The sequence below is a fragment of the Ailuropoda melanoleuca genome, chromosome 3 (assembly GCF_002007445.2).
Source record: "Ailuropoda melanoleuca isolate Jingjing chromosome 3, ASM200744v2, whole genome shotgun sequence".
Taxonomy (NCBI): domain Eukaryota; kingdom Metazoa; phylum Chordata; class Mammalia; order Carnivora; family Ursidae; genus Ailuropoda; species Ailuropoda melanoleuca.
Window position 1 is genome coordinate 69,257,818 of NC_048220.1, and position 12,405 is coordinate 69,270,222.

At 35.8% G+C, this 12,405-nt stretch overlaps 1 protein-coding gene across 2 annotated transcripts in view; it reads left to right on the top strand.

Moving 5' to 3' along the window:
* The window catches only part of LNPEP (leucyl and cystinyl aminopeptidase), an 89,226-nt gene that overhangs the window by 42,199 nt on the left and 34,622 nt on the right, over positions 1 to 12,405 (top strand). For both annotated transcript variants that reach the window (XM_011225481.3, XM_019800083.2), the window contains 3 exons: positions 8,348 to 8,468; positions 9,152 to 9,306; positions 11,119 to 11,232. In XM_011225481.3, the coding sequence (XP_011223783.2) occupies positions 8,348 to 8,468; positions 9,152 to 9,306; positions 11,119 to 11,232 (390 nt within the window). The remainder of the gene's footprint in view (positions 1 to 8,347; positions 8,469 to 9,151; positions 9,307 to 11,118; positions 11,233 to 12,405) is intronic.

The window sequence follows — 12,405 nt, forward strand, 5'->3', positions numbered from 1 at the left end:
AGCTTAAAGAGACACATTATAATAAAACTGTCAAAAATCAAAGAGAATTTTAAAAGAACTGAAAGAAAAGAAGCTTGTATCTTACAAGGGATAAATCTGTCAGTGGATTTCTCTGCACAGACCTTAGCAACCAGAAGAGAGTCAGATGATTCAAAGTGCTGAAAGAAAATAACTGCCAGTCAAAATACTCTTGTATGACAAAGTTTTCCTACAGAAATGAAGGAGAGATAAAGACTTTCCCAGACAAAAGCTGAGGGAGTCCTTCACCACTAGACCTCCCTTAAAAACTGCTGAAAGGAATGCTTCCAGCTGAAATGAAAGGACACTAATTAACCATGAAAATATATGAAAATAAACAACACACTGGTAAAGGTAGGGATATAGCCAAATTCAGAATACTCTAACAGTGTAATATGGTGGTGTATGCAACCTATAGAATGCATAAAAAGCAGTTCTAAGAGGGGTGTTTAGAGTGATAAATGCATATGTTAAGAAACAAGAAAGATCCCAAATAAACAACCTGACTTTATACCTCAAGGAACAGAAAAAGAACAAAGTAAGCCCAAATTTGGCAGAAGGAAGGAAATAACAAAGATCAGAGCACAAATAAATGAAAGAGGTAACAGAGAAACGTTAGAAAAGATCAGTGAAACTAGAGCTGGTTTTTTTTTTCCCCCGAAAGATAAACAAAAATGACAGACCTTTAGTTAGACTAAGAAAAAAATAAGAGTCAAAATCGGAAATGAAAGAGACATTACAGTTGATACCACAGAAATACAAAGGAACATGAGAGACTACTATGAACAATTATAGGCCAACAAATTGGATAATCTAGAAGAAATGGATAAATTCCTAGAAACACAACCTAATAAGACTGAATCATGAAGACATAAAACATCTGAACAGATCAGGAATGAGTGAAGAGATTGAATCAGTAATCAAAAACCTCCCAACAAAGAAAGTCCAGGATCAGATGGTTTCTCCAGTGAATTCTACCAAACATTAAAGAAGAATTAATGCTGTTTCTTCTCAAACTCTCTAAAAAATTGAAAAGGAGGGAGTACTTCCAGACTTATTTTATGAGGCTGGCATTACCCTCATATCAAAGCCAGATAAGGACAATCTAAGAAAACTATAGGCCAATGTCCCTGATGAATATAGATGCAGTAGATGTCTCTGCACAAAGTTCTCAACAAAATGTTAGCAAATTGAATTCAATAGAACATTAAAATGATCATAGACCATGATCAAGGGGGATTTATCGCTGGGATACAAGATGGTTCAACATATGCAAATCAGTAAATGTGATACATCACATTAATAGAATGAGAGATAAATTAGCACATGATTATCTCAATAGCTACAAAAAAGTAGCTACAGAAAAGCTTCCTTTTCTGATAAAAAAACTCTAAACAAATTAGGTATAGAAGAGTATACCTCAACATAATAAAGGCTGTATATGTCAAGCCCACAGCTAAAATGATACTCGACAGTGAAAGGTTGAAGATCAGGAACAAGAAAAGGGTGCCCACTCTCACCACTCGTGTTTAAAATAGTACTTGAAATCTTAGCTAGAGCACTTAGGCAAGAAAAAAGAAATGGAAGGCTTTCAAATCAGAATGGAAGAAATGAAATTGTCTTTGTTTGCAAATGATATGATGTTATGTATAGAAAATCCAAAAGACTTCACCAAAAAACTATTAGAACTAACCAATAAATTTGGTAAAGTTGCAGGATACAAATCAGCATACAGAGGTCAGTTGCATATCTGATAAGGGATTAATATCCAAAATATGTAAGGAACTTCTACAACTCATTAGCAAAAATATACATAAACAGTCTGATTTAGAAATAGGTAGAGGAGGGGTGCCTGGCTGGCTCAGTCAGTAGAACATGCAACTCTTGATCTCGGGGTTGTGAGTTTGAGCCCCATGTTGGGTGTAGAGAGTACTTAAAAATAAAATCTTAAAAAAAAAATAGGCAGAGGAACTGAACAGACATTTTCCCAAAGAAGACATAAAAGTGGCCAGCAAGTACATGAAAAGGTGCTCAACTTCACCAATCACAAGGGAAATGCAAATCAAAACCTCAATGATATACCACCTCACACCTGTTAGAATGACTGCCATTAAAAAGGTGAAAGTTAGCAAATGTTGGTGAAGATGTGGAGGAGAGGGGAATCCTTGTGCACTGTTGGTGGAATGTTGATAAAGCCACTATGGAAAGCAGTGTGGAGGTTCCTCAAAAAATTAAAAATAGAACTACCATATGGTCCAGCAATCCCACTTCTGGATATATATCCAAAGGAAATGTAATCAGGATCGATATCTACAGCCCCATGTCTATTATAGGATTATTCACAACAGCCAAGCTATGGAAACAACCTAAATATCGGCCTGCAGATGAAGGATAAAAAAGGAGTGGTAAATGTACTATGGATTACTGTTTAGTCATGAGAAAGAAGGAACTCTTTCCATTTGCAACAACATGGATGGACCTGGAGGGCATTATGTTAAATGACATAAATAACATAAGTTAAAAGACAAAACTGTATATATTATCTCACTTATATGAGGAATCTAAGAAAGCTGAACTCTCAGAGACTAGAATGGTGGTTGCGAGGGTCTGAGTGGTGGGGGGAAACAGGAAAATGTTGGTCCAAGGGTACAAACTTCCAGTTATAAGTTTGGGATCTAATGTATAGCATGATGATTGTAGTTAAGAATACTGCATTATATGCTTGAAAGCTGCTGAGAGACAAGATCTTAAAAGTTCTCATCACAAAAAAGAATTGGTAATTAGGTGATGGAAGTGTAAGCTAGTACTACCGTGATAATTGTTTCATGATATAAAAGTGTATCAAAGCAACACATCGCACACCTTAAACTTTCACAATGGCATATGTTAATTGTATCAGTAAAGTTGCAAAAAAATTAAGTTTAAAATTCACTTCCTCAAGTCTCAGCCACATTTCTAGTGTTCTTGCGGCTAATGATTACCGTATTGGACATCATGGATATTGAACGTTTCCATCAATGCAGAAAATTTTATTGGACTGCACTAAATCTAAAACATTGTGCAGACTTAAGAGGTAGTATACAAATGTAGTTAGAAGATAAACTTCAGGTTATAAAAGTTAATTTAATCTTCCTTTTTTAAAAAGCAATTCCGGATTGAGTTTCCTTAGAATAGTAAGATTGTTTAAAGGTCTTGTGTATCTATAATTTGTAAAAATTGATTATTTGTTCTAATTAGGTTCCTGTGCTTTTCTTTGTCATTAGTCCCTGTCTGTAAATGATTGTTTGTTTAGATTTTATGCTTTAATTTCACAGTAGAGACTTGTTAATGTTTTTATACACTGACAATATAGGAGAAAGGGTCTTTTTAAAACTAAAAATCATTATTCTTCATGATTGAAATACGATAATTAAAAAAAATTTTTTTTTCGTATTTTGATCACCCCAGGGAATATTTTCTACCCATTGAACACATTCAGTTGGACTTGGTTTTCCTTCCTAGATTAAGAACTTTATTTTAATCACATTATATTTAGGTTTTGCTAATTAAAAAGGATGTACTCATTCTGTTAGAAAAGCTTATCATGTTTATCTCATAACTCTTAGAGGTAAGGGCAGAGATGGGGATCATGTGGCTTTTCGTCACCAGTAATACCGTCTGCCATTATGCTCATCAGTAAAGGATGAGAGCTAGTCACAAAGTTTCAGTGTTCAAAGGTAGGCAACTATGTAGTGACCAAGTGCTCAAATGATTTACAAACCTTTGGCCTCAAAGAGTTTTTGTCAAGTCTAAACCAAAGAATTTTTCAGAATCCTTTGAAAAGGATATTGAGATTGGTTTAAATCTAATAAAATTCAATTAATTTTTCTTCAAGCATCACACCACAGATTTAGCTCTTGATTCAGATGTTGCAGCCTGGATAAAATCCAAAAGGCTCAATCTAGGAGAGTCAGGTTTGCTTCTTCAAGACCCAGCTGAATACCATCCTCTCCTTGAAGCAGTTCATTCTTACCCCAGCTGGGATTAATCATTCCCTCTGTGATCTTTCATAGCACTTAAGATGCATCTCTGTTGTCATTATCACAGTCTTTGATATAAAACCCCCAGCACTTTTTATTGTATCCCAAAATATATGCAGTCTTGGCTTTTTCTCTCCCCTCTGTCCCTCCCTCCCTTCCTCTTTCCTTCTTATTGCCTCTAGGATTACATTCAAGCTCATCATTCTGATATTCAAGGCTCTCTTACAAATCCATCTGTATTTCTAATTGTTCCAGTATGGATTCTTCATCTAGCCAATCTGAACATTCACTGCTCAGATATATACCTTATTCATATATATATATATATATATATATATATATATATATGTAAATGGAGAGAGAGGGAAAGAGAGTGATTGAGATTGAGAGAGAGGAATTTGGGATGGCTTTTTTTTTCTTATAATTTATGTGTATTATGAAGCAACATGGTTAAACATGGACTCTGGAGTCCTTCCTCTACAGCTTTACTAGAATGTGCTCTTGGAAAGATTCCCCTGTAATCCTGTCTAAACCTCACCTTCCACAAATCTAGTACTGTATTGCCTATATTAGCCTGCCCTCTCAAGGAGTAAATAGTAAAATTTTTTGTAAAATATTTAGTGCCTGGGAGATAGTAATACACACACACATACAAAGTGCACTTTTTTTTTTAAATCCATATGCAAACGTATTATGAACTTCCTTGTATGTCTGTAAAGTCATAACTTTTAATGCTACTTGGTACCCACATGTTTCAAAATGTGTTTTGAAAAAAAATTGTTATACAAATAAACAATTGTTTCATTAATTTTCTCTCTTTTGACTAGGATGAGGGAAGACTAACACGCGTGGAGCTATACTCCATGCTGGCACCTGTCTTAGGCACTCGTTTCTAAATACCTTTTCATAAACTACATGGGAGGGAAGCATAAATCCCATATTGCTGATGAAGAAACAGTGTCTCAAAGAGGTTACGTAATCGACCTAAGATCACATAGTAAGGGATGGTGAGGATTGTACTGTCCAGCACAATATGCTGCTGCTTACACCAATGACAGAAATAACTTCTGTATGTTTGGTGCCCAGAAATTAGACTTGAAGTCTAGCAAGGGATTTTTCTTACACTAAAATGTCGTAATCTTTTGGATGGATTATTTCGTAGTATTTGACATTAGGCCTGTTTCACAAGATTCAGGAATAAGGCAGTAGGGCTTTACTTAACTAATGTCAGTCGTAACCAAACAACTGAAATTATCAGTTATTGAACATGCTCTTTAGTGATAAAGATTACTACATTGACAAAGTTGTAAAGAGAGAAGAACATTTGTTTTTAATCATCTCTGTCTGTTGTTCAGCGTTCTTTACACCTCTAGGCCAGTTTTGAAATACACTGTTTTGTCTTTGCCATTGCCTGATTTTGTTTTTACCACAGAGAGGTCTAATTTGTAGAATCAGAATGCAGGGTGGCTAGTCAGATGTGGACACCATGTTTTAAGTCCTAAGTCTTAAGGTCTGAGTGCTAGTTGACTTCCATTTGACTTCCATTTGTTTAGTGTTCTTATCAAGCCCGGAATACCGGGCAAGACTTTTTTTGTTGATGTTGAATTAGTTTGTTCTGTTTCTTACTGCTTCTGTTGCTCTTAAGACAAACTTGATAATAATTATAATGACCAATGATTTATCTCTAGTGAGAGCTCATAGCACATCTTCTTTTAAGGAGGAAAAAAAAAAGAAGTAGAAGGGAAGAGAAAATACCAAACTACCTTTTTCCTAATCATTGTATTGCAGTGGATTACATTGCATTGATTGCAGTGATTGCATTGATTGCATCAATTGCAAATGGATCCCTTGGTCAGATTTCAGTTTCATGTGAACTTCTTTTTCCTCCTTTACTTTTCCTGCAAGGAAAGGTGCTTTCACACATGTGGATAGGAGTGGCCAAATGGTGTGTGTGGCAGGATGTTGGAGGAGGAATCTGGGGGATATGGGTGGTATTTCCATTGGGATAGTGTCTTCGAGGCTAATGTGTTGACTACAATATAAAATATGTGTTTCTGGAAAGAATAGGCAGAAATAAGATTTGTCTCAAATTCCTAGTGATCTTTGTATAGTCATTTACGATGGAAGTTAGAGATTGTAAAAGAGTATGTCAGTCTTCTCACCCCTCCCCCCCCACTAACATTGACTTCACAGGCGAAAGATGCAGGAAGTACACACATCAATGGAATGAGCTTATACGTCCTTTGGCGGGTGGTGACTGCATTCAATAAACTGTGGTCACAGCTCCTTACCATTATAACCTAGATTGATTTTGCAAATGTTTTTTAGAAAACTTTTGTCAAAGTTGTTTTAAAAGGAAACTAAGAAACACTTAAATCTTTAAAAGTTGTATTTGTTAAGATTATTCAGATCCGTAAGAACACCTGCAGATGGTAGAGTTCTAGGCTGGTGAAGTACACTTGGCCACATGAGGTGGGAGATTAAATTTCTTTCATAGTTCCTTTAGAAAGCAGCATAGTTTTAACTGACTAACTCCAGTCCTAGATAGGTTATTTTTCCAGTAACTGTTGGCACAAATGCTCTACTCACACATATTTTGCCCCATTTCTGTCGGGACTGTATTTTTAATAATGATAATAATTACCATTATTGAACACTTATATCGTGTCATGCACTAGTCTGAGTTCTATATATGTATTAGCCCATTTCATCTTCCCAGCAACCCAGTGAGGGTAGGAGTTACTTTTATCACCTTTTTACCGATAAGGAGAGTGAGGTTAACCAACCTGCTCAAGGTCACACAACTAGCAGAGAGTTGGTTTTTGTTTACTTAAAAAAATGTTTTTGCTTTACATTTTATGCCATGTTACATTCATGTTTTTGTGATTAACTATAGACTAAAGCCCACGTAAGGACAACTATGCCTGAATGTTTGACCTTTTAGAAATTGTCAACAGTTTCTTAGTCCTTTAATGAGATAATTAAATTAGAGTTAGAGTTCACCAGTGCATTTTGTCCAAGTGATGAATTATTCAATGAGTCTCCATTTCCCACTAGTTGAGATTTTTTTTTTTTAAGTTTTTATTTTCTGCTATGTCTTGGCCATATCTCACATTCCCAGGTGAGTATAGAGGGCTTTTGTTTTTTTCAATCAACTGGAAAACAAATAATGCTTTTTAAAACCCATTGCTTTTAACATAATTGCTTAAAATTTGCCTTTTGATACTTATTGAATAAGATGTTTATAGTTAGTCATAGCTTACGTGTTTAACTTACACATTTCGTCAGAAAAAGAAAGAATAGCAATTTAAATGGTGTGGGCAATCGGATCTGCCTCCCCCCTTAGTGAGCAAGTATCCTGAAGGCAGTGGGCAATGGAGATATGAATATATCATCCCCTTAGTTGGTTTTAATTACTGGGTGCCACTTATTGAGCATTGGATTCTGTTTGGTATGATTATTTCTTATATAACGTGATCCATGTAAACACACTAACAACTGGGAAAAAAGTAAGCTATCCCAAGGCTGGAAGAAAACCAAGCTGCACCAATCTTAATGAAAGAGGATGCATTGGTCTGTGATAGGTTTTTCCAGGGTAATTTCAATGCATGTGCAATTTTTTTAAAAAAATATTTTATTTATTTATTCGACAGAGATAGAGACAGCCATCGAGAGAGGGAACACAAGCAGGGGGAGTGGGAGAGGAAGCAGCAGGCTCATAGCAGAGGCGCCTGATGTCGGGCTCGATCCCATAATGCCGGGATCACGCCCTGAGCCGAAGGCAGATGCTTAACCGCTCTGCCACCCAGGCGCCCCCGCATATACAATTTCTGCCTTGTATGTTTGCTTTAGAGCTAACTCTCTTATGTGACTCCTCTGATTGGGTGCCTCTTTGAAGCCAGGTAATGTAATAGGTGCTAAAAAGATGAAAATTTGTTTTGTCCTTCAAATAGTTCGGTCTTGATAGCTCATAGGTAAGGAAGGGCAACTTTAGGTAATGGAGAAGACAAGTATCATAAAGTTAATAGGCAAATGCTTGTGTGTTGCTATAATATGACCCAAAATAGTTTATTTGGGTTGTTCTGTTAAAAAAAAAAAAATCAGTAAGTGTTTGAACATTGTGGTATGTGTGGAAGTGGCTTGCTAAATTCTCCAGGGGCTAAAAGAATTAGAAGCAAGCATTTCTGTCCTGTAAAATCTCATAAAATTCTTTGCAGTTCTCACATATGCCTCACAGTATTCACCTGAACATCATGCCATTTTGGTTGTACCGGTCTTTATATCATATATATGTATATGTTTTCTTTTAGGTTTCTATATATGCTGTACCAGAAAAGATTGGTCAAGTTCATCATGCCTTGGAAACAACCGTGAAGCTTCTTGAATTCTATCAAAACTACTTTGAAATTCAATACCCACTGAAGAAATTGGGTAAGAATCAAACAGTGCCTCCGATTTTCGTTACCATTATAACCTAGATTGATTTTGCAAATGTTTTTTAGAAAACTTTTGTCAAAGTTGTTTTAAAAGGAAACTAAGAAACACTTAAATCTTTAAAAGTTGTACTTGTTAAGATTATTCAGATTCTGTAAAAGCATCTGAATGTGGAGCTTAAAACATTTAGAAGTGTATGGGGCTGTTACAAGGGCTTATACAGGTGCTGTGTAAGTGGGAATTTGCTTAGGGCTTAGTCTGAAGTTTGACTAATTCTAACCTCCTAAGAAATTCCTGATTCAAATAACAAAAACGGAGTATTGGTACCCCAGGAAAGCAAGGGCATTTCATAGCTGTTTAACTTGGAGCTGGATAGAAGAACGTTGGATCTGCACTGTATCCTCCTCGCTCTAGAAAGTTGATTCATTGTGAAGGAATTAGGTTTCTCTTCCTTTGCTAAGTGACAGAGGAATGGTGACTCTATAAGGATGGTTTAGGTCCCTTTCTCAACTGACTGATAGGTGGGGAATATACAACACTAGAGTAGGGTTCCTTTTGCTGAGTATAAAATGACCTCACCGCCTCTTGATTCCTAGTGATAAACCAATGGGTAGAGTATTTTTCTTTAAGGAGTGCCTTAGATGAAGAAAAGTTGATCGCTTCTTTCTTCTTATGTCCAGATTTGGTGGCTATTCCTGACTTTGAAGCAGGAGCAATGGAAAATTGGGGCTTGCTCACCTTCCGAGAAGAAACACTTCTGTATGACAATAATACTTCTTCAGTGGCAGACAGAAAACTGGTTACTAAAATAATTGCTCACGAGCTATCGCATCAGGTATCAGCAGCCAAGGATATTATATTTCATACTTCTATTTTATGTCCTAGAGTTTTAGAGTAGAATTAGACACTAATAAGAAATTTAGCTTTTTATTGTAGTATTGCCTTCTTTCATAAAAAATGGTGTTTTCTAACACAAAGTTGATTTTCGAATGAAAATGCTCTCTAATGTTTGTATAGGCTTTTACTGTTTATAAAGCATTTGCATATCCATTATCTCATTTACTTTTCATAACTGCTCTGAGGTAGGTGATAATCCCATTTTACAGATGTGGAAACTGAGACTCAGTTTAAGTAAATGACTTAACCTAAATCACACATTTATTAATTGGCAGCCCTGGGCTTGAAGAGCCACTGTCTACTCAAGATCTGTCTCTCCTTTCTTGCCCTCTAAGAAATAGAGAGCTATTTCACCCCTGACAGATGCCAACTGCTCAGTATAGCTTTATGGTGGAGAAACCCTTCCCCTAAATTTCACTCTGTTCTCACAGCTCTTGGACTGTAGTTGTCAGGACTAGATTTATGTTTTCTTCTGCTTGAACTGTGTTCTTTGTTAATTTGGGAGAGGGAGGGTACTCTTTGTATGACAAGGAGAAAAAGAAAGAAAATTATGTGGGCATGTGAACATCCTGTTTTCTTCCGCAACGCCTCGTCTTTCTTTTGTCCCTTGCTGAGGTGCTTAGCAGTGTTGGGTATAGTTTGGGGGTGTTATGATGGAAAGGGGACGTGGAAGAAGAGTAGCACATGCCCTGGGCAGTTTGCCCCCCATCTCAAACACCATAGGTGCGCAACTCTAGAGCCCTTGTGAACACTTCATAACAGGCTGACATCTGAAGCACATACTTACTGACAGTTATGGTTTTGGACGTGTAGCCAAGTTGTCCTTTAGGGGATGTCCTCTAGGTCTGTGATGCCTGGGGCCACCCATCACCACTTCTCTGTTACTTCTACTTTAAGACTTAGAAATCATATTCCTCTGAAACAGGTTTAAAGAGAATATCTTTGGAAAGCATGTTATTGTAATTCTCGAAAGTGTTTTGTTTCAATACCTAATAACATTGTTTTGCTGCTAGTTTGAGATGAGCCCCAGGCCACGCAGAATTGCATGCGCTGTTACCTACCACTCTCCATTTCAGGGATTTTTGAGATAAATTTTTTTTTAAGGAGAGTCTCCTATCATTGTTTTCCTTCTTATTGTTATATCGTAGAAGACGACATTTAAAGATCTTTCTGACTTCCTTTTTTGATATGCATGCCAGCTATCCAAAGGAACGTTACTTGAATTCTGCTTTGAATCATGTAAATACCATCCTCAGCTCAGGTGACTGAGGACAAACATGAAGCACGGGCTCCGTAGGGAAATCTGTCACACACAAGTTTATTTCTTAGCTGTTGTGGGTGGTTGTAGATAGAATGGAAATAATCTTACTAACTTGGTATTAGAAGGTAGAATTTCATTACGTAGGAAATAACACTTTCAGTGAAGTGGCTAGAAACTGGTTTTTATTTACCTAGTAAACAGTGTGTGTGTTAATTTGATAAATATGCTAATTGTGTTTCTTGCTTGTTTTCCCATTCAACAAGGTAAAATGTTAAAATTTTTCTTTTCATTTTAGAGTAAATGTAGACACATTTTCTTGTAAGTCTTTAATTTGAACATAGTTTGTTTTAAATAATAACTCTATTTTTAAGTAATTAGAATGTGGGTATAGGTGATTAATCTGACAATTCAATTATTAGAACATTTTTAAGAGTATAAATATTGTGTTGGTTAGTAGTTTTTTTTTTTTTTTTTTGCCCCCCCCCACAGTGGTTTGGTAATCTGGTCACAATGGAGTGGTGGAATAATCTTTGGCTAAATGAAGGGTTTGCTACTTTCATGGAGTATTTCTCTTTGGAAAAAATATTCAAAGAGCTCTCCAGTGTAAGTACACTTGTTCGTTACACGCACTGTCGTATTTGCCATTTGGAGAAATGAAAGCGTTTCTAGAAAGATACAATAAAATGTATGCTTGTTACTGATGTCTTCTAACTCTTGAGATTTGACAGTGAAAATTAAGCTTTTATTTACTGATACGTTTCATTGAAAGCCGAAATTATGTGAAACTATTTTATACTTTATTTAGATGAACATTTTAAATCACTTTGCTACGTTTTATTTTTAATAGATGTGGCCCTTCTCCTTGAAGGAATTTAGGTAAAGTTGAAAAGCCTTTTTTGCAAAAAACTATTTATCCTTTGTATAAAGAGAGAAAAAAAATTAAGACATCTTGTAGCAGTGCTATCTCTCTGTTATCACTGTGATCATTCTTGTAACAGAGATACATAGATTGATACAGACAAATAATTTGCCCTGTTAAGATACAAACCATACTTTGTGCCCTTTTCAAAGACTTGGGACATCATTCTGTCATTGACAGCGTAATAATGATAACTGTGTTACTAGACTCTGGAGATGTTTCCTATCCTGAGAGATATTTGAACACACCAGGCCGTGGTACGATAGGTATTGCCAAATAATCGAAGCAATAGGTGGGAGAGTATAAATAAAGATCGCACTCAACCCTAAATTCTGTGACTTTGTATTAAACTTCCTGGATATTATGATCCAAGACTGCTTCAAAATAGGGATACTCTTAAAAGCTTTTAATTTGAAATTTTTGTGTAAGGCCTCTTCAGAAACTTCAGATGGGTAGAAGGAACTCATTTTTAGCTAGAATACTAAGCAGGGTGTTCTAAATCTATGTGTTACTAAATTAAGCAATGAGATACACAGTTTCACCACTTGGTGGTGCCCAGAATGTTTAAAACCTAATGTATATTCTAGGGGAGCTCGTCTGCTGAGCTATCAACGAATTCTATTTAAGTGTTATATTTAATTTCAAATGTACCTCAGTTAAGGGAAATGTATATTACCTTAATAGAAACCTGGACCATATATGACAAGTTGGCTTAAGGACCCGTTTTTATTTTTTATTTTATTTTCAGATGTTATTTTAAAAATATATACTAACCATTTTAGAATATTTACTTTGATTTTTCTTTTTTTTTTTTAAACACCAGCACTTTTTTTTTTTTTTTAAGATTTTATTTGTTC